General features: G+C 40.1%; 1 protein-coding gene across 3 annotated transcripts in view; it reads right to left on the reverse strand.

The window, feature by feature from the left end:
- The window catches only part of PARD3B (par-3 family cell polarity regulator beta), a 442,140-nt gene that overhangs the window by 30,473 nt on the left and 384,917 nt on the right, over positions 1-26,750 (reverse strand). For all 3 annotated transcript variants that reach the window (XM_049807683.1, XM_049807694.1, XM_049807673.1), the window contains 2 exons: positions 21,247-21,382; positions 660-739 (listed from right to left, as the gene is read on the reverse strand). In XM_049807683.1, coding sequence (XP_049663640.1) covers positions 660-739; positions 21,247-21,382 — 216 coding nt within the window. The remainder of the gene's footprint in view (positions 1-659; positions 740-21,246; positions 21,383-26,750) is intronic.

Raw genomic sequence — 26,750 nt, forward strand, 5'->3', positions numbered from 1 at the left:
CTCTCGCTCCCCTTTCTGGCTTGCTAAATCTTACGCTCCGCTATTAGAACTCCCATAGAAACAGGGCTGAAATCTCTGAAATGCTTCCTTTTTGTTATGCCCCACTAGTTTCAGACTAGAATTACTCTTCATTGAGTTGATAAGGATTAAAAATTAAAAAAAGCCCTCAGAGGACTCACTCTCATTTCCACAGTGTTCAGTTAAAGCACAGAGATGCTCTACTGGAGTAGGACTGCTAGTCAGACAGTCCTTGCAGCAACAGTGGGACTTCAGTAGCAGCGGCTGCTGTAGTGGAGGCTTTCCACAGCAGTACTCTGTCAATGCCAGCTAGGATTATATCACTATAAACTCGGTCATTTATGCCCTGCTACGACCCGTTATAACTCTTGCAGAGCCAGCTTCCTCAATGTCATGTTCTCTACCTGTGGATCATGACTCTTCCTGACATGTTCAATGACAGACTTTTTTTTTTTAAATTTAAAAGTCCAAATTAATAGTACAGTTATAAAGATGGCACTAAATCAGCAGCAGAAGGTGACAAGACAAAACTGCAAAATAATCTCTATTTGTTGGAGCCTGACATCAGCTGTGGGCTGATTTCCCTACCCATCAGTGGGAGGGTGAACCAGAGTGTGTGTGTATGAGGCTCAGTGCTGTACCTGGGTAAGGATGCATATTGCCTTTCCATCCCCTCGAAGTGGAGACTGTACGAGCTTCCATCTGGACCTTTTCCAGGCACCTGTGGAGAGGAGAGTAATTAGAGATGAAGATCAATTATGCACCCCAGCTACTAACAATGCATCTCAAAACGATAAGCAGAGAACACATGATGCTGCAACATGCCAAAATCAACAAAAGAAAGGCAGGGGCTCAAAGAAGCTCCAAATCCCATACATAATCTTATCACTGCTAACAAGAAAGGCTTCTCTATCAAAGAACTGTTTAGAACAGGTACAATCTTCAGAGCCTTTTCCTCGTCTGCGTGCTAGCCCGGATACTCTCTCTCTTTCCGTGGCTGGCCTTCCTCCTAGAATTCAGTAACATGAGGCTGTAATCTAATTAAGCACACCCCTTCTGATTCCAGTGATGTAATTACTTGAATCACAGCTAGTACCAAGTACAAACTTGTGTGTTTCGCTTAAGTATAAAACGTGATATAAACAGGCTTTGCTTTCATTCTTAACACAAATCCAGAAACTTTCCCTAACGCCACTGCAAAGCTAAGTACCCAGCTGGGAGTTAAGTGCATTTATCATGCTCTGGTGCCATTTCAAAAGTGAAGCATTAGTGTGCTCAGTCAAAATGCCAACTCGCTACTTGGTTTGTTTTCAAGATGGCAACCACAGTTGGCTGCAGAGCGCAATTCTATCGGGAAGGCTCCAACTGGGGTACAAAATGGTGAACTTCAATGCTTTTAGCACACAGGAGCTCTCCCAATTTCACTCACTCAATGCCTGCTGATGGCCCAAAGTGTTAAGAGCCTTGTTAAAATGGAGCTATTAGTCTTTTCCTCCATAAATGCAGGAGGCTCTGACTGCCTTCAGTGTTTCCTATATTAGTATGTATTCCTATTCCGGTGCTGCTAGAATCAGCAGTTTTATAAAGCAATATACTAAGAGGCCATTTAAAATCCCCTTCCCCTTTTACAGATTAATAGCAGAAAGGAAGATTTAATGCCTTTTCAAACATTTTTAACAATTCATTAAAAAGAAAAGAATAAATCACACCAAGCTTTCAGCAAATGCCTGATTATAGAAAGAGAAAACAAACAAAAATTAACAGGTTTTTTCACATTCTACAGGTTAGAGTACATTTCTGTCAGTCCTATAATTTATGCACAATATACCATTCTCACTGAAGAGATGTATAAGCTTTTACAATGGGAAAGGTTGTGCACTTAGCTGTAGTAAGTCTTATCTACCTTTACATAGCATTTCTGTTTACAGTCTCTTGTGGACCCATTACATAAGCCAAGTCCAATACAGAGAGAGGCACTATCCCTTGGAGCTACCAGGCAAGCTGAGGAATTATTCTAGACAAATACCGTTATGCACCTTGCCGCTCACTGAACATCCCAGATACTCATAAGTAAAAAAAATTATTTAGCACAGGCCTCTTGCTAACTCTCCTTTATCTGACTCAAAACAGAAAGCAGTCCTCATGGAACTGATGGCCACAAGAAATAACCACCTCTGATTCAAAATGACCCATGCTTTAGCAGTGCCTGACTTTGGATGAGCAAAAAATAACAGTAATTGCCCTACATTTCAAAAAGAGGGCAGTAGGCTAAATGGATCATTCATTCATTTTTTCCACCAGAAAAAGTGACATGTAGAGAGAATTTATAAAGATAGAGTCACTTAGGTGAAGACTCAGCCATTTTGGCTGTTCTTACACTGCTAATTTTATCAGGTTGGTAATTTCCCTTAATTCACCAGGTATGCTGGTGAGAGAAGAGCCTCCACACTTCTGCTGTTTCATGAAGAAGAACGAGGGGACAAGAAATGAATGTATAATTTGGTGTGCTCAGCACAAAAGTCATGTAGTATACAGTCTACCTGCGTGGCTGTAGATAGGCTATTAATTATGTGCAGCGGCAAGATGTTTATGAGCTAAAGGATGAGCCTGGTAACTCTGCATTTGCCACCCTGTGCAAGTTTCCTGGTGATCACTCTCACACCTAGCGGGAATAACAGCATCCAGTCAATGTGCAAAACCACAAACAGATTCGGAATTGCAGCAGGATTGAGCAGTGATCCCCAAGCTTATACCAGTCACCATAAAGTAAAAAATATTTACACCGCAAGGCCTTTTTGCAGCCTGAAAACACCCCTTTTCCAAGGGCTTCCTACAGACCAAATAGAAGGCTATACCCCCTGCCAGGTCTGTTTGTATATATGATTTGAGAGACAGTTGCCATAGAAACACCCTGGCGGTGGATACACAATTTTGCTAATTTGGATCCATCGAGTGGCTGAGTCTCCACACCCTATATAAAACCTCTGATGCACTGGAAAAGCATGTTCTGGCTCTGCACGGCTAATTAAAGACTCGGCCATTTCTTCTCCTTTCCCTTCTCCATCTGTCCATGTGACAGTAAAAATGTATCATCACTCAGCCACCAGCAAAATGGTGCCCGGAATAAAATACTACCCCAATGAAAAGAGAAATTGTGAAAGCGGAAACTCTTCCTTCATAGAAGTTATTTGTGTTTCAGAGAGAGTCAAACCAAAGGGTTCTTTGCTGTCTTTTACAACAAACTAAGCTAAAAATCAGCGTGAAAGGTAATAGTTAACAAGATCAAAATATTCCAGCTTCTCCTCCTTCCTTGAAACAGGATGTATGCAGCTGGCCCTCAGTCCAGGTGCAGAGGCTTTTAACCACGTAGTTAATAATCACAAAAAATTTAGGTGAACAAACAGTAACCTTAATAAAAAAGAACTAAAACTTGGAAGTCCTATCAAAGGCAAATGGATGCTGACCATGAGGTGACCAGTGAGGCGTGGGACCTGATGGAAGGTGCATTACTTGGTTGAGTCCATATCAGAGGCGGCTGGAAGAGTTTTTGAGACCAACACCCCCATCAGTAAAGAGAGAACATGACAGCAGATAAAATATACATTTCACAAATGTATGGTAATGCGTAGCAGAAAGAATGATCCAAAACATGCTCCTGTATTTTTAGGGTTTAAATTAACAACATCAACTTAAATAAGAGGCATCATTATGAAGAGATCATCTCTTAGTCTAGAGCGGCCTCAACTAACAAGCACACATGAATATGCAAAAATAACGGGGTAGAGATGAACACAGAAACAGCGATCATCCCATCAGTGCAATTAAAAGAGCAGCATGCTTAAATTGAGGAAAGGAAATGCTATCTTTATCGAAAAACAACAACAAACAATTCATGAAACTTAACTGTTGCAAAGTACGGCCACTTTGTAAAATGGAAAATGAATAAACTGGATACACATATGAAGCAGAACAACTAGCACCAGGTGAGCAGAAGACAGTAAAGCCTTTGACAGGTTGAAGAGAGGTAAAGCCTCAAAGAGTCAGCCATTCCCTGAAACCTCTGTACCAGCAGGTTATTCTCCTAGTTGCCCCTTTGGGAATCCCGATGAATTCTCTGAAGGACATAGCAGTGGCCACACTTGGACACAAGGTACCAGACAAATGGGCAAGACAATGCATCCATAGAACTCGATGCCTTCATGGTCAGGATTTTCTCTGTGCCAGAAAGGCATTTTCTTCTACATAGCTAGCAACGCTTTTGTTGTTCAAGTCTCTTTTTTAAAAAAACAATAATTACCATCGGCAAACAAGACTTCTGCAATAGAAATGCGTCACTTCAGAAAAAACCCTGTGACACCTCTGCATCTTTAATTAAACCCCTGCCAGTCCCCAGGGGCAGAACCAGGCTGAGGGAAGCACAGACTGAAGAGCGGTGTGGGCACTGTGTGCTGCTTTCCTCTCTCTAAGTCTACAACCTTCAGCAGGTTGTGAAGGGCCAAAAGGCAGAGAAGAACAAGCACAGGCTGCAGCTCCCTCCACTTCCCTGGACAAATGGAATCCACTGTTGTTTCAAGACAGAAAACTGTAGAAAGATTCATAGGTTCATGTTTCACATGCAGATCCAAAACAGACAGAAGGGGAAAGGAACTGTAAAGAAAAAGAGAAAACAAAAGCTGTGTAGGTGTCAGTGCAAGCTATGTCCCTGGCAAACACGGTAACTGCGGGGCACTTCGAGTTTTCTAATACACGGAAGTGATAAGCTAGCAGCAAATATCTCTAACTTGCCAATTCTCCCTAGGAAAACTTCCCAGGAAAAAAATAAAAAAGGTAATGTGAACATGCACTTGTAGATCAAGCCAGAAACAAGTATCTTAGAGCATTCAAATATTTGCAAATAAATTATAAGGTGTAAGTAGACAATATCTGCATGCAGGTATCTTGAAGTAAGTCTAAGATTTGCCTACAGGAAAATTCTGGGGCTGCAGAAGAACAGTTCTTTAAGAGCAGAGAAAGGATTTACTTCATCCATAAGCTTGAGACTACCTTGAAAATGGTGCAGAAAAGTGCAAGAGGCCATGTTTTTTCCTGGGAGACACTGCATTTTGTTCCTCCTCACCTGCCTTACACTGCCTTCCTCCTGGAGCATTTGTTAAAAACTAAAAGACTAGCTGCTAGGAGGAAAACCTCCCTTGCCCCTTTCATATAGATCAAGGTATTTGGGCTTGGACAGCCTTTGCGGTATGAACAATAACAATTATAGCGATCTTTTTAAAAAAGTTTAAGCTTCATAAATCAACTTTTTCTTGTGCATTTGCACACAGTTCAAGGTGAGAGCTACCTCCATGCAAATGGAAGCCAGCAGCAGCTCCTTGCCCCTAACAGTGGAGACACATTAGGCAGGACAGTGTGTTTTCACCTAGGGCTCTACCTCCTGTCACAAATTCTCACCTGAGCTACCCGAGCTCCCTGCTCCATGTCCGTCCTGAGTGAAGTTGGCCTGCTGAAGACCCAAGACCGTGGGTACTCCTCATAAAGAAAAGAATGATGCAGAGCCATTTTCAGGGTGGCTGTCTCAGAAAGCTGCAGTCACCGTTCCCTCTCCTGCAGGTATTTTATTTAGAGCTGCACACAGAAAACTTTGATCATCTTTGCAGAGATCAGTTTGTTAATAAATTTGTTTAAAGCTTCTTAACTAGCCATAGAAAAACCAAAGCTCAGAGTCAGAAGTTTCACACTCTTAAAAAGGAATAATACACAGTGGGCGTTGCATTCAGGCTTACTCATTTTTCACTTACACACTAAACAGCTCCTTTGCCCTTTCAATTTTTTCTTTTTAACCCTTTGTTTCCCCCACTTCTGAACAATGTCTCCTCCAAACATTTCAATTATCATTAAGATCAGAAAGAAAATGAGGAGCGTGCGCTGTCCAGTACATAAGTAGCAATAGCATAACTTCACGAAGGCTGATGTGATTTTAGCTACCTGTTTGTGAACCCAGTGCAAAACACTGCTGACTCTACTTGAGTCATGCCTGACTTACTTAAAATTATGGGAGATCAGGAAGAGTTTACGAAGGTAGGAGTCCTGGGACTCCTAACTTTTTCATTTATTCACTGTGTATGCTCAGGAAAGTCACTTGAGCTTGTGCATTGTGGTATTCTGCCCAGAAAAAATGGTGTGATACTACCATTGTATTTTATACAACTGATGTGCACTAAAAGACAGGAGCCATCCCAGGAAGGTTGCAGAGTGAGACACGTGCTCTGCCATCACCCAAGTGCTTTGAAAATGCCACCCAGTTCTGCTTTTTGCCTGAAAGTCTGTGTATAAACATGGCACGTAGAACTGCTGCATTGCTTAGTACATTTTTCAATAGTCTTGTGATCATCTGTTAAAGGACTTGATTCAGATGCTGGTTTGACCTCTGTTCTCAAAGCTCTTCTTTTGTCTGTGAGCGTTTCTAATCACATGGGTTGAGATTCAGCGTGCCAAAAAGAGTCGTGGTATAACGGAATTTGCCCTTTAACCTTCAGGTCTCCCCTCTGCTGAGACACAGTTGGTTTTTGTTTTCAATTAAGTGAAAACTGAAGAAAAACTGAGAGAGGTAAAAGTGGATTTGTTCCCCACCCTGGTCTCAATGTTTCATACACAGGTGAAACACCAAAATTCACCCATTTTATTTTTTGCATTTCAACAGCCTGCCTGATTCTGGGACCGCAAGTGAAATTTAAGAGCATGATTAGACTCACTAACACTTTCTTTAACTGTTAAAACAGAGGTGGGTTATGTAAGGCAGTGAACTGGATGTTCCATGTGAAATGGAAGAAGTTGATCGCAGGGGTCTTCTTAATTCCTTACTGCTGTGATACCCTAATTATCCCACCCTCTAAGACCTCCAGCATTTACACAGAAAACATGTTTTCCTCCATCCAGCTTTTTTATGTTTTCCATCAAAAGGTAAAATTAAAAATTCTACCAGTGTCCACAATTCAAAAGAATTTTCCTGATGTTTTCCTTACATACACAAAGAGGGATATATTTTGCTTTCCTGGTTTTGCAATGAAAGTTGAAACAGTGATTTTGCGTTATTATAACACTCATCATTTCTCCCTCTAATTTGGATGGTTTTTAATAAAGCTCCATTGATTCCACTGAAAGAAATCCCTCCTGGCAAAAGCAGAACACACACGCTGATTGCTAAATATGCAGCAATTATCATATTCAGCAGCGCACTTTAATATCTTATTTATAGATGTATCTATCTATAATTTGCTTTAATTAAGTTGCATTGATTTTAATGACAGAAGCAGTCCTCAAAGAAGAGTCTAATGTTATATGAGCCCATCGTTACTGCTTTACCATTGTTTGGATGTAAGACAGCACCTTTAATACTTCTTTTTGATATTCGTAGTGGTGCTTTTCTTCACTAACTGACTGCAATGGCAAACCAAGATGATGTTCCACAGGAACTCTCAAAACTGCCTCCATCACTGGAGAGAGAGCACTTTCAACTTCCCTGTTACAAACTTGCTCGTAGGACAGTTTAAGAATAAGGAAGGAAGCAGTATCTTCCCAGCAGGTCCTGAGGAACCTTGCGTTTCTGTTCCCACTCCATTTTACAGACATCTTGGGAGTGTAATCATTAGAGGTTCTTAAATCATGGTCTGATGCCTTCAAAGTTTGTTTTGGGCAGCCTGGCACCTACTTTGAACTTTTTTATTTTCTTGTCAACAGAAAATACAGGGCAAATAATTTGGGAAGGTGAATCAACAGATGGCTATAGATGCCTGTTCACATCCCAATCACCAAGTCATGACCTTGTAGACTATTAAAGTTCTGTTTTCTGGGCTCAGTCACAGGGAATGTTGAGCCTTCTTTTTATTAAGCACACGCTCACTTTCAGCATTTTATACTAGTCTGGCTTTGAGATTATTCCAGAGAACACTTAATGCTATTAGAACTGTGACTAAGTTTGTCAAAAAACATCTTGAAGAACTAAAGGAAAGTATCACTGCACTCCTAGCAGAGTCTCACAGCCTTGGTTTCTGCTGGGTGTTACCACATACCTTGGCCCTGATTCAGGAAAGCATGCTAAATACTGATGAGGGTGGTTTGTTTTAATTTCAATAGCATTTGATTCCTCTTGGAGGCATTCCCAAAGCTGACATACACCTGCATCTCTCAGTGGCGGTATCTCCTTTTTGGGTGAAAATACACAGTAAAAACATTTATATCTCTGTATCCTGAACACGTCTTCACACATTTGAACGCAGCATTCTAGTGATGATGATCTCGACATCTCCATCTCTGAAGTAACCCCGTAAGATATTATTGGTCCACATCAATTGAGGATCTATCTCAGAGACTATTGAGGTAGCTTTATAACATTACTTATGCAGATCTTAATATATCATTCACTGTTAGTATTTTTTTTTTGAAGTGAAAAATAAGTGCTGGCTTTTTAAATCACCACCTTTTGGAATATATCAGCACTAATTTTATAAGAATTGTTCATGTTAAAATGCAAGGGCATGATCTCAAAGGAAAAGCGCCAAAGTAGTTATGCAAGTACATTTTCAGTTTCTGGTCATCATTTTTCATTCACTGATTATTGCTTAAGTGTTGATTAATAGTTATGTTCATGCTGCTTGAATGCATTTCCCTTGGGTGAGAAAAAGATCCTTGTCCAAAGGAAAAAAGAGTAATCAAACCATCCTTTCTCTTCCCAATAAGAAACACAGACACACACTCCAGAGTCACTGATGATCTTGGTTTTGCTGGTGAGTAGTTTTGAAAATTTTCACTGAGAAAATCAGCTGTATGCAATCAGAACACTACTTGGTCAGTCAGATTGCTAGGCAATTAAATGCTCCCCTTCTGTCTGTCTCTCTGTACACATGTATACACATACGTACACATATATACACGCATACACGCACAGATGTACATACTTACAGTCATTGTCCCTTCTGCCTATGCAATGAACACCAGGAACACTGATGACAGCAGCAGTGCTCCATGCTGGAATTAAGCAGGGCTGATTATCTCAGGATTTACTTTTCCTCCTCAGTAATGCCCTACCTCTTGTTCAAGGAGGTGAAACTAATGGTTTAGATTTAGAGAGAGTGGAAAATTCTCTATAAAGGCAATAGACTGAGGGAAATACAAACACAGATGGGAACTTTAAAAGGGAAACAGGCTGTTCCTATAACAGTTTAAAAACATGGCAATTGCCTTAGCTTAGTAGAAAACAAGCTCTCAGCATTTGCTGTATCTTGCAACACTAACTAGACAGAAAATAGCAAAGATGGAGGTGAAGCCAAAACTACAGAGTGTTTTTGCACAGCCCCACAAAGATAATATTCTGCTTTCTGAACCCTAGCTCTGCGATCCCCAGTGCTGGAGGACTATGGTTTCCTGTGACCATGCAAAATGAGATCATTTCCTGGCCTGTGTCCGTCTCTGTGGGTGGCTTCTTTTTCCATTAGTCATATAATATGTTTTGGTTAATTCTACCTCTTAATTGTCTTTAATGAGCACCAGATTTGCGACACCCTCACTTGCAAACCTTTTCTCAGAGTAGAGGCAGAGGCCCTTCAGCTGACAGCAAAACTTAAAAGCAGCAAACCAAAAAAGCCTCGGCACCCGTCAGCATTGATTCTTTCCAACTACAAGGGGACACTTGTGTTGCTCTTCCACTGAACCAGGCCAATGTAATTAATCTCTTCCCAGCCACTAGATAACTTGTCAATGAGATACACTTGTGATGCAATATACAGCATACATAATACATACATGTGAATACGTTTCTAAAGCATATCTCCTGCAGTCGTTCTACAATACTGTGCACAATTCCTCCCCCCCCATGTAACCAGTCCTCTGCCTTAGCCTGTTTGAAACTAAGCTACTTCTTGTTTCCCCCAGTCTTGCATTCTTTGCTTCTCTTCTCACTGTAATTAGTTTACAAGACTACTTATCCAGATGATTACTGCTTTTAAATGACAGTCGTCTTTTCTTTTACTCCAGTTCATTGTTGTGTATCATTTTGTCTTGCTATCTGAATACCCAGTTCTCTAAAGCATTTTCTCATTATGTTATCTCCTGATATAAGGCATTTTGAAATACTTCATGAGAGACACTGTATGAAGTAAATTGAATTGAATTTTCTCTCAAAGTCAGGGGCTTTCAGCATCTTTCTCTAGCTAAGTCAGCAGAGTTCTTGGCACCAATGCCAGGATGTAATGGCCACACTTTGCAGCCCAGCTATAAGCTTGTGTTCTTTTTAGGGAAAATGAAATGACAGTGTCAGTACCTGGAAAGCAAACAGGGGACAGATCAATATTTCCATTTATGATGAGGATGGCAAAATGAAAATGTTTGGGGTATTTTTGAGGTTTTTAATGCACACATTGCAATAATGTCATTTTGCCGTTATCTACCTACATCTGGTGTTGGTGCTGAATGTGTACGCAGGGGGTATATGCATGTGTATGTCAGGGAAGGAAAGAGGGAGGGAAGGGGGAAATAGCAGGGCATGGAACTAAATTGCAGAGCCAGTAGTGGAAATAGACAGTGAAAAGCTTCCTGCAGGCAGGCGGCTTCACAGGGGAGAGCGAGCCTTTCATTGTCTATAAAATCATGCCTTGCTGGAGGTCCTCAAGAGTAGAAGGGGTAGCGCCTGGAGGCAGTAAATCTCTCACTGTTGTATTATTACATTCTAAACACTTAGCTACTGTACAAACCAGCACACTGCTTCAAGAGAAGAAAAGGAGGAAGAAGGGGGAAAATGAACAAAGGGAAGAAAAGGAAGATGGCAATAAAATTGGGAAACAACCCCCTGCCACAGCTCTCCCCAAGAATACTTCACATCAAAGAAAAACAGCAAAGAGTAAATCGTCATGGAGTTAAAAGTTAACCTCAACTCCTTCCATTGTGATTTGACACCACTCTGGAACAGTACTCCTAGAATTTGAATGGTTAGTCTGTAGCACAGGGTATTAAATCCACCTTAATCCTGTTAAACATAGATGCCACTGAAGAGAGAGGCGCACTCTCAATGGCATCATGACAAAAGCTCTCCATACTGCAAATTAAATATGGTTAACAAAAAAAAAAAAAAAAAAAAAAAATCCCAAACCTGCATTAATACTGAGCAAACAACATCAGCATAAGCAGGCTTAGAGAGAGGGAATTGCTTTCCATATGCTACGGCATCAGGTTCCTCCGGATCTTCAGATACCGTTCTGTAAATGTTACAGACATTGTTTCTCCTGCTTGCAACTGCTGTTGGGTGGCGACCTTCTTTGCTTGCTGATACCAATTTAGCAGTTGGTACAGTTTCTCTGTGATTTGGTACTGTCTGTTGTTTGCTGGTACCAGATGGATACCAGATGGGTAACTGTGGGCAATGGTTCCTCTGTGTTCCAGTCCCCAAAATCACTGCCTATAGGGTCAGTGTTGTCAGTTGACTCCTAAATGGCACTTCAAAGCAGCATTCTGAAAAACCTCAACATCTGTTCGTTACTCTTAATGACCTTAAAAAAAATGTAGCCAGGAGTTACTGTGCATCTGCAGGAAAAATACAACCTTGCAGATGCTTGCAGCCATCAAACTCGCTCCTTGCTAATGGCAGCTCCAGAAGCCACCACCTCAACTCTAACAGTCGGCACTCAATGTGAAGTATAATCAATATATTCTTTTCTGTGGTAGCTCCACAATGTAGGAGTTCAGAGATATTTCAAGGCATTTTTCAAACAGTACTTGCGGCAGCGAAGTGGAAGAACAAGAAAACAAAAAACTTAAAGTGCCTTTGAAAGGCAGCAGGGATACCTAAAGGCCAAATGTAAAGCATGGAGGGAAAGCAAGGAGAGAGAAAGTGATTCAAGAGATCTGTTTTAACTATTAATTTGTGATTGGTCTTTCAAAATGTTGACCCAGTTGTCAAACTATACACAGGAGCTGAAAGGTCAGTTTTGAATACTGCCTACTGGAGTTCCCTCCCATGTTGTTCCATATAACTGCTTCTGTTTCTAAGAAAGGGAAAAAAGTTTATTTAGGACAGTGCGGGAGCATTTTGGTAAATTCTCTATACATGCTACAGTAGAATGCTGTCTACAGAAAAATATAGCTGACATCAAAGCATGTTCCCCACCCCCTGTCTTGCTTCCTGGAGAAGTTATGATAAACAGGTTATGTGTTCCCTAGGGTTACCATGGAAACCTATTCTTTTCAGGCCATCATTTGCAAAGGTAAAATTTGCATTAAAATGTGATGGAATTTGATTTTGTGCATGTGTGTGTGAAACTCAAGTGGGGTCATGCTACCACGCGGTATAGCTATTATTTCAAACCCAGGAGCATACGCTTAAGAGAGAGATCTATTAATCCGTGTAAACACCTCAGTGACCAAATTACAGTTTAATTGCTAACTTGACAGGTAGCTTCCTAGCATATTAAGAGAAATACTATGAAAATTAGCTTCAAATGCAAATGTAAATGTTAATACTGATCCACCGGTGGGTACCACTAGATAGTATTTTGCTAAATTCCACTATAATCATTCCACAGGAAAGATTGAATTTAGATTGTCAGAATGACTTTGTTTTGATGATGGCAGACAAGGGATGGAAGGCACAGGCATGTATTTCAAATTATAAATTTTTATCTTATCTTGAAGAAGTTATCATAAAATTATGAAGTATAGAATATATTTTGATATAACCATACTTACTGCAATACAAGAAACTTTTGGATCTCCTTAGAATCCCAATTTGCTCACTTTGTTTTGTGTCATATCATAACTTCAAAGTCATAATTTCACTCTAGGTATCTGCTACTCTGACTTTTCTTGGAATACCTGATGGTGTAAAGCATATACCCAGTCCAGGCCTTCCCAGGGTCCATGTTCCTTGAGAGCCGCCTGCCATTATTTGTTGCCACGTGTAGCACTGGTCTTCCTAATGTAGGATTGCATTATTCACAATAGTAATTTTGACAATCATTACTTCCAGCCTATCAAGAAAACAGATGAATGGACTAAACCCAGAAAAATCCTACAACTGGTCACCAGACTGCATTTTAGAAGAGATACCAGTATTTGCCCTCTTGCTCAGTTGTACACATTCACAACACACATGCTGAATTTGATATACTACTTTATGAAATCCGTGCTACTCTGGGACACTGGATTATTCACATATCATCTGCCTTGAATAGCAGGACCCCCTTGGAGGCAGCAGGGCCAGAACTCATATTTCTGCTTGGAAGGCAGACATCCCAGTATCACCTGGATTACAGAGGACTCAATATCTCCTATCATACAGGACTTATGACATATAGTTCAGCTGGAATGGCTCTACTTAATATTGGACAACATGACACTTAACACAGCAGCCAAGCCATTTTATGAAGAAAATGCAGCAAAACCACAGACAGCAGTATTTGTCACTCTTGCTTTCTTATTGTTAATAAATGCAATTGCACAGCAGGTATCTCAAAAACACTAAAAAAAAAAAAAAAAAAAAAAAAAAAATCAAAATCAACCCTTCAGATTTGGTTGCACAGTGCCAGTATTTTATCAGACTCCCTTCTGCTTCGGGAAATTCCTGTTTACAAATTCAATTAACTAAACAAAGCAAGAACATTAAAGAAGGTTTAAAAAACCGAATGCAAACAAAAATGAAATTGTTTGCTAACTTTTGCAGAAGTTCTCAAAACTCAACACATTCAATAGAAGGAATGTGCTCCACTTGGATCCCATATTGAGCAAGAAAGAAGGTGCTAGCGCTCCTTTTTCCAAGTGTTCTTTAACAGCCAGAGTTGAGGTTGAAAGTTGAAAAGAGCTTGTCCTGAGCAGAAATGCCAAACTCATGTACAGCACAAGCCTTACAGGGTAAATGGAGTTCTCTTTTCCCATATTTTGTACTTTATTTTTATGCAGACTTGATATTAGATTAGCATCTGCACTACAGACCTTAGACTGGGAACTAATAAAGTTATCCGTCCAATCTCTCCATGTCTGAGTCAGTGACTTTCTTTTTCATTTTAAATAATTATAACAATGTCGCCTGTTTGTTGAGAAAAATAGAGCCTTTATATATTCACAGATAATTGCTTATACCCAGCACCCAGTGATACATTCTAATTACTTTTCACACCTTGGCTGTGAAGAAATCTCCAACTTTTTAGTGTTTTTTAACTGCAAGACAACAATGTAGCCAGAGCACTGACACCCTGACTGCTGAAACTATGCCTAGGATGAAATTTAACAAGCAGTTCTGCTAATGCATTTTGCAGTGAGGAACTTTAGCAAAACTCAAGAAGACCCAAGGCCTCCACCTCAGATCTTGTGCTGCAATAATGAGAAGTGCTGCACAGATGTACAATAGAAGAACTCAATCCAGAAATCAAAAGTAATCAAAAGTCCATTATTTCAGTTGGCTTCTGTCACATACTTAACTATAACAAATAAAAGATCTGTACTCTGTAACAGCCTCAATGACATAGTTGTATTGCTTGACCCAGCTTCTTTCAAGCTCGACCCTGTTCTGCACACACTGGGCAACCGTTGCCGTTTGCCTCACTGAGGTCATTCTGCTTTCATTATGTTAAATGGACAAATTTTGCAGTCCTTTGTCAAAACTGCTATCTGTTTTAGTGGGATGTTATCCCTAGCAGGCAGAGCTGGACAGTGACCAGCATCTTTAGGGAACAGGGTGCTGTCTGGGACAACAGTACCTAGGCAACTCTCTGGATCATCAGAATTTTTTAGGGAAGAGATTTCTTTTTAATCAGCACACACCGAACAAGAACATAACCCAGGGAGATTAAGCTATGAGAATTCAAAAAGAAGTCAGTTGTGTCAGCATCTATTTGATAAATGCACCAGATAACTGGTAGTAAAGGCAAAAGCATGTGCCTAAGATGGAGTCAAGTCTGAGGCCCGATTTCAGGCCTGATCTAATAAATACCTAAGCGCATGCTTAGCTTCAGACATGAATTTCAATGGCATTACAGATTGTCTTGTGATTAAAAAATGAGCGTTGTTGTAATTGGGGCCCCTTTCCAGAAGTTGAAGCAGGCCTCTTACTAATGGACTGAGGAAGAGGAGGTCAATTTTAAAAGGAAATCTACTTTCCCCTCCCCTTGTAGTCAGACCCATGAGCAGCTGTATTTGATTCTATGGTATGTGGGGCACTGACTTGCTAGGGGTCGGGACCAAGCTGTCACGACGAAGTACGTATCACTGAGGGTAAGGGAAGGTTCAAAGTGCAAAGTATTAGCTTTAGCAACCCCACATGTGAAGGCTTGGTGTTAAAATCTCAATCCTCTTCCACCCTCCCCACATGATGCTGAGATTTGACAGAGCATGCACACATGCTCAGGGAAAGTGGCCACACAGTCACCCATCTATGGAGTGATCAACAAGTAGAAAACTGTTAAAGGCGATACTGGCAGAAGCTTGCCAAAACCAAAGCAAATTGCAAAGACCCAGCTACCATGCTACTCAGAACTGCAGTGAAGCCAGATTACAGCCTAGCTCTGAAAAAGCTATTTCTGTGCCCATTCAACTGTGCCCCGAAGGATAAAAGCTGCAGAGCTATGGCCTGTCTATGTGCACGAATGCAGTAACTGTTCAGCATGGATTACCTGTTCATGAACTCCCCTCATCAATGTTATTACCAATTAGAGGTTTGTTTCTTACCTCCCTAAACATATTGGCAAGTTAGGAAAAATACATAGAGCAGAAAACCTCTAGGGCCCTTCATATCATATCAACATAATCTGTGGCAGCTGTCATGATCGGCGTGATGCCCCACTCAAGTTCTCCGTTTGGGCAGCATCAGAAGAACCTCTTCTAACTGCAAGGGACACGACCGCTGGTACATGTGCTAATGTGGAACCTCTCAGTGCTGCGATCCTGCAAGGATGGCCGCAGCCTGGCAGCACCGCATGTTTTTGTCTGATTTCCTTCAACTACTTGTATGAAGTATGAGAAATGCTTAGTGTCTGTCCTCCTCAGAATCAACCCCCCGCACTGAAATACAACAAAAAGCAGCTGTGTGATGAGGTACCTTGTGGAATAGATGGCATCATGTATTTCTGGAATTCACTTAATATTGTAGGGTATAAACAGTACCAGTGGGCTTTGATAAGACGACATATGGCATCAGAACCATTTCCCTTGGTAAACAAGAGTGTGTACATAGTGTTAGCATGAAGACATGAGCATTTCAGACTCCCCTCTGGTTCAGATAATCTATGCCAAATTCAACCTTTGTGTAAGTAGGAATGACTCCAAATAAGTTATAAGAGTCACTCTTTATTACTAGTATTAATGGAATTGAATTTGGCTCTCCTTGCATGTGCCATTTGGAATAATTTATTTTTCACATGGGGTTTGGCAGGGATCTCTCAAAAAACAATCTCCCCCCAAACCTACCCCCAAAAGCCAGCCTTGTAAATTTCAAAATCCCTCTGTTTAGTTTGAACAGCTCTCTAGAATACACCCTGATCTGAAACCTTCATTATACAGAGATAAGTAGTGACAATAAAAAATTCTTGATTGGTAAGTTAATCATACATCCTAATAAAATGTTTTACATACTCTCTTAATATTTTAATCACATATACACAAATACTTCCGATCCATGGTTTGCAAAGCAGCTATACTTTAAGTAAGTTATTACCTTTTTAAAAAAAAAAATTCAATGTTTTCTACTAATAGTCTGTGGGCTCAGAAAGTCTGGAATCCACAGCAGTTTCTGCTATATGGTTTCACATAGTACATAAAATTGTCAGCTTCTCCCATTGCGCTAGAAGACAGGAATGTTATTATTCTAGAAGCTGGAATTTTGGTTTCTAACCATGGTCCAACACAAACGTCTGTGCATTTTGGGAACCTAACCTATTTGAAATGCAACATCCTGAACCTGGAATTAATTGATCATGAAAAGTACAAACAGCTCCTTATTCACCCTGAAGAAAGCGTAGAACCCTTTGACACATTATGGAAAAATAATGCAGTTCTTAATGCTCCTTTTTTTGTTCTGGTTGATTTTTAGGCTTGGATCCCTGCCAGGCACACAATAAAGTACTTAGCCTTTAACACAGACAGGCATGATTCTCCTTTCATGCTCTCGACTGGGAACTGACAAAACTCAGTACATTACAGATTTGTTTCAATGGAAATGTTCACAGCTAGTATCCAGAGACAGGTTTTTTTATATCTTTAGGTTATTTATCAGCTTGCAAATCTGATCTGCAAATATGGAAATGGCTTTAGAACCACTTAACCTAAGGTTTGGTACAGTGAAGCTGATGTGGTCACTAACAGGTGAAGAACTATTTGCAGTGTGGCTGGTGTTACATGCAGTCCTTGAACGTACATTAAAAAGATAAAGTTTCAAGGATTTACTGCCATCCTGAAGGAAAGAATTGATGTTTTAAGTAACTGGATTTGTACAAAGTCTGTAAGACAATCCAAGTAAATCCTCAAATAGATGATTAATTCCTCATTATTTAAATGCCCTTAAATACAAGTGCAGATGCTAATTTCATGGCTTTGTCTTGACAGATCCCTTGCTGTTTCTCATGATCTGCTATTAGTCTGTGACTCTAAAGCCCTGAAAAAGAGTGCCCCATGAAAACACCCTCCAACTCCTAGGGAGACTTAAGTTCTTGCAGCTTATTTCTTATGTAGTTCTCTCAGAGTCTGACTGATACTGCAGTATATAATACTACATAAACATATTATACCTCTTTCTGTAGACCTGGATTAGGTTTGTATCAGATACGTTCATGAGCCACTAAGACAAGAGTATGTATGCACATGCCTAAACTCTGTCTTGAGCTGATACTTCCCAATATACCCTAGCTGTCATAAAATTTTAGGGTAATCTCACATTATACTGACAACAACAGGCACTCATTTTCCTAGACAGTATTTACGCTTACCACCAGCCTGCCCTGTGGTTAACTAGCTGAGGTTTACTTTAAGCCTTGTGATCCACCACAGAGAATTTGGCTTATCATTTATCCTAGTTATAAACCTGAAAGGGGGGGTGGCAGGGGTGGGGATGATTCCAAAGGATGCAAAACTCAACAACAAGCGAAACCACAAAGGAACTGGAAAAGAATTTCAAAGGATCTGGCTCTATAGCACAAATGGTGCTATATACATGTGTCTGTTTATGGAGACACAGTAAACTGAATTATTCAGCTACTTACAAAAAGAAAAAGAACAGACTGTGGGGAAGGGAGAGGAGAATGCAGGCGCAAGAGAGAAAAAAATTCACCCAGCAACAGATGAGAAGAGCAGAGGAGAATTTGAAAATGGATGCAGGGGGGAGGAATGGATGATGAGAGAATAGCAGGCCTATTTAAAGTGAATTTTTGACCTTATTTTTAAAACATTTATGGATCCCAATTGCCTGTCATGAGATCATTTTCCCTTACAATACTAGCTTTTCAGCCGGCTCTGCACTTTAACTTGATTTATCCCACTTTAAAAAAAGTAGATTGTTAGAAATACCCCTTCTATTAGAAATTCTGTCCCATTACAGTTTCAGCTAAAGGCCACGTGTCAATGTCAGCTTTATCAGATAGAAATTTGCCTCATGAGTTCTCAGATACTTTTTTGGAGGACAAGACCCACAGTACATTTCTGAGGCTGTTGATTTGTGACAGGATAGTGTCTTCTCAAATTATCCTCTGTTATTTCCCAACTTATCTACATGTTTCATGAGATGGTGGGAAGTGATTACAGCAGCTGCTGTACATTAGAAAGACATCTTATAGGAAAGCTGGCTTAGGTAAAACAGCTGACTGACAAAAGCATAGAAAGAACTAATTGAGTATTAAAAATACATAGGGAGATCCAGCATCTCCTTTCCAGCTGCAGCTTCTCTGGTGCCATAACCTCCTGTGGGAAGGGAGAAAACTTACACCAGAAGGTTTTCCTCCTCCTCAGCTGTCTGTCGACTCTTCAAAGAAAGACCTGACATCCTGAAGATTAGAGTAAGTTTTTATTTATTTATAATTATGCAATTAGTCATCAGCATGTCTCTTCACTGATGAGTAAAGGTGGAAAAAAATCAGCTGTTTTTCAATCTGTGTTACCACAGTACTGCTGAGGGGTCAGCAGCCCGAGGTGGGAAAGATGATACTGCTTAAAAAGTATCTTGAGGACTCTCCTGGCAAGATGCTTTGAGACGTTTGTTTTCTTTTTAATATTTTGATTCTATTTTTGTTCCTTCTTTTCTGTCTGAATGGATTGATATCACATATGTATTTTAAGGGTAAAACTACATGCAAGAGTAGAAATTTCTGCCAGGAGTTGAATGAGAGCAAGCTGTGGCCACAGTATTTTCCAGACTGAAAGACAGTGCCTAATCAAAGCAAGGCTGGATGGATCAATGGATGATATTGTTGCAGTGAAAAGACCAGAAGTCTTTGAAATTTGCGAACCACTTCAGCAAGAGGAGCTGTTGCAGCAACAAACTTCAGCATATTAAAGCCCTTAAGGTAAACTCTGATTTTTGAGCAGACTGCCATTCCTCACAACAAAAACATTTACAAATATTCTGCATTGGAAGTACAAAAAGAAACAATCCTGGTGCCACTATTATTAATCAGCTCAAGATTGAGATACTTAAAGCTCCCTTTCAGGTGCTCTGATTAAGGACAACTTGCCTCACAGGAAAAGCAAAGCTTTGGAAATCAGTAATCTTTGGGCATTATACCTAATAGGAAAGGCTTAGAAAGGATTACCTAGAAGAAACCTTTGTGAATCTTGGGAAACTACACCAGACCATAAATCTCAACCTCCTCTGAGGATTAATAAAGCTTTATCAGTTTCAGATAAGAAGTAGAAATCCTCAGGCTGCTGAAGAGGTACCACTGGCCCAGTCTGGGGCCTCTGTCAGGACACTTATGCCATACAATTTCAACAGAAAGACACATTTGATGCATATTCACATTTTAGTTTACAAAAGCTATTTGGAAGAAGAATGGCAGCTACATAGATTCACCAAATTTGGGTCACAAAATTTAAGGCAGTAGATTAAAGTTAACTGCTCTAAGGAAAGAATTATTTTGCTGAAGGTGACACCTTTGGTAATTGAATCAGAATAATATATACAACAACATTTTGGGGGTTAATGAACAAATATATATGGTAATTTATGTAAAAACACCCCTTTTAATTCTATCTCTCTGTGATTGCAATAACAAGTAGTCTCACATAGGACTTTTTTTGGACTACAACCCCAATCATTGAAGATTTCACTTCAGCATTCACACTGATAGTTTGGAGGACTTTAAAACCAACAATGTTAGTTCAAACTTCAAGTGTATTTAGATTCTTAAGATTTTAACATAATTCTGTCTCTTTTTAAACTAAAAGTTCAAATCTGAATGCTGGTTGATTATAATTACTTCTAAAGAGACAGAGTCCAACTCAAACTGCTCAGGTGGAGCTCTTGAGTACCACAGTTGTGATCCCATAAACTATAGCTGTTGCATTTATTTAACATATTAAAAAATCTGGCACTCTTGATTTAATCTCTGATTCTACCACAGGTTAGTCTTTGGTAGTGAGGTAGGCAATATGTCTCTGTGTAGTGTGACTCCTAGATGTAAAACAGGGAATACAGCATGTCTGTAACAGTTGTATAGCGTTGGTAGAATATTTTAAGATCTTTTGATGGGAGAGCAGCAAATTATTCCGGTTTTCACTTTACAAAAGTTACTGAGAATGTATTGTGGCCAGATTGCTACCGTCCAGTGTGCAGAAGGAAGGGCGGGAGCAGACATGCCTCTCTTTCCTCCCTCCCACTTTGCAGCTAAGCACAGTGAGAGTCTGCTCTTCTAACACTCTTGTTAACCCAGGCAATCACTGGATGAACTGCCAGAGTAGCATAAATCTGAAAGGCCTTGATGCTACAACATGTGACAAAGTTTGGCAATGACTGCCTGTCTTGGGCCTAAGAGAGGAAACCTGGGCCTAAATGAAACACAGTGAACAGTCAAGTTATTTTTAGCCAAATAAAAATGGCTAAATGTTATTCATGTTTCCTTTGGTGGGCTGGCATTAAGGATTTCTCCATTTCTACAAATGCCCCGAATTCATGGTACACTGACACAACATTTCTGGAAAAAACAAACAAATCAGTGCCTTCTGCTAACCCTATATGCTGCAAAAGCACTTTGGATCACATTGTGGACCTACCCAGCGCTGGTCGTAATCAGACGGCTGTGTTCTTCCTTCGTCGTCCTCATAGAAAGGTAAGCCTTCTCGCCTGGCCTGATGGTATTCCTTCCGTAACTTCTGGATACGATCAGCATTCCCACCACCTGCACAGCCACTGAGAAAAATAAAAAATGCTAAATAAAACTCTTATGTACATGCATATCGAACACTTACCAGGTACCCATATGAGCACTGTCCTGGTTTCAGCTGGGATAGAGCTAACTGTCTTCCTAGTAGCTGGTACAGTGCTATGTTTTGAGTTCAGTATGCGAAGAATGTTGATAACACCGATGTTTTCAGTTGTTGCTTAGTATTGTTTAGACTATAGTCAAGGATTTTTCAGCTTCTCATGGCCAGCCAGGGCACAAGAAGTTGGCACAGGACACAACCAAGGCACCTGACCCAAACTGGCCAACGGTGTATTCCATACCATGGGACGTCCCATCTAGTTTAGGAACTGGGAAGTGGGGGCAGGGAATTGCTGCTCGGGGACTGGCGGGGTGTCGGTCGGCGGGTGGTGAGCAATTGCCCTGCGCATCATTTGTACATTCCAATCCTTTTATTACTACTGTTGTCATTTTATTAGTGTTATCATTATCATTATTAGTTTCTTCTCTTCTGTTCTATTAAACCATTCTTATCTCAACCCAGGAGTTTTACTTTTTTTCCGATTTCCTCCCCCATCCCACTGGATGGGGGGGGAGTGAGTGAGTGGCTGCGTGGTGCTTAGTTGCTGGTGGGGTGAAACCACGACAAGCACACACAGAGAATTGTCATACCTGACACAAATGGATTATGAACATTTGATTCTCCTGACTTGCATAGTGCCCACTGGCCCATATCACCCTTATTTTTGCTTTCTTGTATTAATAAAGCTGCTAATTGTGAACTTGATCCCCATTTTTAAAAAACGCTGTCCCTGTCCAAAGAACTTAACAATTCCAGTACAAGACAAGAGACAACAGATGGATGCAGACAGATGGGGGAGCACGAGGAAACTTTTAACATTCCTACAAGCAGCTATAAATGGCTATCATATTTTAATAATAATGATGATGATGATGATAAGCTGCCAAAAAAATGTTTCCTTTTGCTCCCACGCTGAATGTGGAATTTCCCTAAAATTACATTTGTTCAAGGTAAAGAATAAACTATATTCACAGAGAAGCACAGAAAGAAGTTTTATCTCATAAAAACCAACCTCCTTCCCAATTACACAAAGAACCATAACATCAGCCATGAAAATACAGGGGAGGCAAGAGAGATGGGAAAGCACACTATCAAATCTTGACACCATTTTTTTAAAGTGGTAATTAAACAATAATCCACTTAGTAAACCACAAAGACTCACTTGTATGCAGAACCGCATACACTGCAAACTGCTGTGGATAAAGCTAGCGGAGTGGCTTAGTTTATCAAGTTAAACACATGCCTGCCTGCAGTTTTTGACCCTGGTGAGCCTTCCAAAACCATACCGCTGGAATTGTACAACTGTGGAAGCTCAAGCTATACCTGGAAGGATTAAAAAAAAAATATTCTGAAAATGCCTAAGAGTTAAAAACAACACAGCCACATTTAAAATGAATAAATTAGAAAGTTTCCTGCCACTATGTCCAGCCCTGCTCTAGTCAGCACTGGCGTGAATACTGACTGTATGGTTCAGTGGCATTTACTGGCATTCACAGGGAATTGTCACAGAATTTATTTGTGGCCACTCCTAAACTCCAACCATTGTTATTGCAGCACATCATCATATATTCTCTTAATCTGCAACCTTAACTCTGCCTCACCAGCAATGGGCTATAGAGATACAGATTTATCCACATGAGCACAGTCTCTGTGGAGCATCTTGTCACACTCCACTCCACTATGAGTATGCCAGAATCTAAGGAAGCCTTTTATAGGATTTGCATAGCAAACTGAATTTGGAAAGCACATACAAAAGGTTGGACATAAACCTATCAGTTCAATAATAAGTAGTTTCTAGTGTCTAACTGCAATCTACCTTGGTTGGAAATTAATTACCAGTGAAGGGAAATTCCACATAGGGTGCAAATGCAACTGACTATGCAGCCAGGATTGGAAATGTTTACTTGCAGCATCAGTATGTTTCCATGAAAAATCAAACACTTAAATTACTTGCCTTCCCTGGATCCTAAGTTATCCAGTGCCCCTCTACTCTACAAAGTCCCAGAGGTTTCAAGCTTCTCTGGCTGACTTACTGAACTCTTCCAGAGCGTACGAATTTTTTCTCATGATCTGCCAAGACAATGCAGAAAGCTTGCACAAAGTCTGTGGACTATTGAGGAAAAAAAAAAAAAAAGTACCTTCCCCTTTCCCCTTGATTCCTTCCACAGATAAAAGCCTCTCTTCCTTGCATGAATTCTTGTCAAATAGGAGAACCATCTCCAGTTTGCAAAACACTGGAATTGAGGACTAGCTAATGGAGGCTATCACTTAGAACAGTGAAGCTTGGTCCACAGCTCACGAGCTATACAATACCTGTGAAATCCTCTGACTTTACTTGTGAGTACCAGTAAAGCTTTTAACTAGGCCTGCTAACATACACATAAGGCCCAAAGTATTGTCCCTGTTGCTCTGCCAACATCATTACGCAAAGCAGCACTAGCTAAGAGAGAAACACTGAAATACAGGCAATGGGTCTAGTTCGATTCCAGCTGATCTGGCTTCCCACAGCTCTCTGCAAACTGTATTAGCACCTGCCACCAGTGGCCTAGTGGCCACATACCCACTTTCTACCTCCAGGTAAGAGGTAATCTGAAAATACCATACAGTTTTGTTTTTTTTTTTTTTTTCCTTTTTAAAATGAAATCTGAGTCTGATATATTGTAAGAGGCAGTAACAGCAGTCTGTGCTCCATTTACTGCAAATCTCCTGCCGGTGAACTTCCTTCTGCTTAAACCCATCTAGCCAGCAAGTGGAAGTAGGTGCTGCAGAGATCAAGCTGATTAAATATATTAAAAGACAGCCTGACAGGTTTTTCTTTGGCAAACCTCTGCTATGCCATATTAAAGTACAAACCCTAACCATGAGAATGAGTAGGAACATTTGAATGAAAGATAGCAGCACATGGAAAGTTATCCATCTGGATTAGTGTGAAAACACAAGCATAATCTCTGTGGAAACAAGCAGCTCCGTGAAGTCTGATTTCCTTTGCTTCTCTCCTGTGGGTTCTCTGGTGTCCGATAACGGGACTGAGTTCACACTGCAGCATTTCTCTCCAGCAAGGGCATTTGTCTGGGCCTCTCTAGCAGGCTGCTTATTTTCATGAAACCTAGTGATCCTGTACCTTTTGAACATGGAATCACCTGTCAAGTCTGGTCAAAAATGGTCAGCAGGTTCAGAATTTGTTAGAAAGGTGGGGAGAGCAGGTTGGAAGGATGGTCAATACATCAGCTTAATTTTTTCAGGAAACAGTTAAAGTGCCACAGGTTTTTTTTTCTTTTTTCTCTCCATCACTGTTTATAGGCACAAACGTAAAAGACATAGGCTTTTGAAAGAGCTGCATTCTAGCTTACCATGAAAGTTTTACTCGCTCCTGAGTAATGCGAGATGAACATGATGCCCTGTACAATGCTCATGAAACAGTTCTGAATTTCAAGTTGGCTCCTGACAATTATGTGAATATATGAACCACATTCAAACTCACCAGATGAATTCAATCAGCACTGTGCAAATATCGCATACATAATCTATTAGTTTACCCCAAAGAAACTGAAGCATTGAATTCAAACAGAATGAAGTCATCAGTAATAAAAAAACAGAAACTGATAAGGCAATATTAAAAAAAAACAAACCACAATTTTCCAAGATTTGCAGAGAAGATCATACATTGACTGTAAACTATTCTCCCATCTGCCTATAAATACATAATTAAAAAATATTGGTTTGATCAGATAGCAGTTCTCAGACAGGGAAACAGCAGATGAATACTAGTTCAAATGTTTCAGATGCAAGACTATTTATACTGAGAAGGAACCTGAACTTACAGAAGAAATATAAAAACAATACTCCAATCAAAGTCAGTTTATATTAAGGAGACTTACTGAAGCTTTTCACCAAGCCTAGTAAGTACAGCAGACAGATTTCTATTACAGTAGCTTTACATTTAATGTAGTGCTCCCTCCTTGAGGAGATATAAATATTACAGTCCTTCATCATATCTACAATTTTGTGCACAACACACTTCCCTGACATGGCTCCCTGTGCTGTATATTCTTCAGAGAACTGTGCAACCACACATTTGCCATTCCCCTCCACCACCATGTGTTTCCAGGCTCTAACATATAATCTACCCATGGACTTCTTCATTGTCATGACAAGATTGTAAGAGAACCGTCCACTCTGCATTTTGCAATTGATTTCAGAACGATTTCCTAAAATTGCGCTACATGTAAGGAGACTGATTCAGCAGCAGCTGATACTGGCATAGAACCTGAAGCTTTTTGGAGAAGTTTTTAAATACTGTCTAGGTAGGGGGAAAAATCTCTGAGAAACTTTACAAAGAGTTTAGTGAAGACTCAGATGCTGATTTCAAACAACAGTAACAAAACCTGTCCAAAATCCCAAGCCACAAACAACCTCAAGAGAAGTTCAACAGTTCTTCGAATAAGCTACACACACTGTAAGGATTTTTTTTTTTGAAACAGAAAAAATAAACAATCTTACATGAACATTCAAAAGTGGGAAAAGCACATTCCTGTCAGCTATTCTGTAGTTTTGCTAGGTTCAATCCTTACAAACCAAAGTTTTTTTCTGGCCTGGGAGAAGATAAAAAAAAAAGTCTGAGTGATCATTCTAACCCATGCTGCTGGGGCTGTACTACCAACTAGATAAACAACCACCAGAAATCACCATCTTCTGCCCTGTGCCTTAATCTGTCAGAGGCACTATAGAGGTTCCACCTTGCCTACTGCAACTGTAAAGGGACCTGCGACCAAACAGCCACCCAACCGATACAGTTGGAATAGGCATCCCAAAACAAGAAGGAAACCATAATCTGGCACAGACTTAGCTTCAAGCTATCTCTAACATCATATAAAATATGACTGTGAAATTTCATTCCATCATCTCTGAAGAGATGGATGAACAAGCACCATAGCAATAACATTATATACCCAATATGACAGACAAGTTATTTTTTTCAAAGAATCAAAACATCATCATCAGTATTTGATACATATGGCTCAGGTTTTCCACAGTAAAATCTCCCCTCTGTTCTTCCTCCGAGTTGCTAATCTGGATTTCAATCATTCAGGTTAAAAATGTCAGTTTTTAAATTAGTGACTTCTTATTGCAGCTCTCTAGATAATACGAAATTAAAACCAAGTGTTGCACGTACAGAGTAAGATGAACCACTTAAAGCTGTATATAAACATACATTTAAAGAGGCAATAAACATTTTGTTTCCAGTGGTTTTCCTAAACACATTAATATTGCACAGGGCTTTTTTGCCAGCCACT

The sequence above is a fragment of the Accipiter gentilis genome, chromosome 1 (genome assembly GCF_929443795.1).
Source record: "Accipiter gentilis chromosome 1, bAccGen1.1, whole genome shotgun sequence".
NCBI lineage: Eukaryota > Metazoa > Chordata > Aves > Accipitriformes > Accipitridae > Astur > Astur gentilis.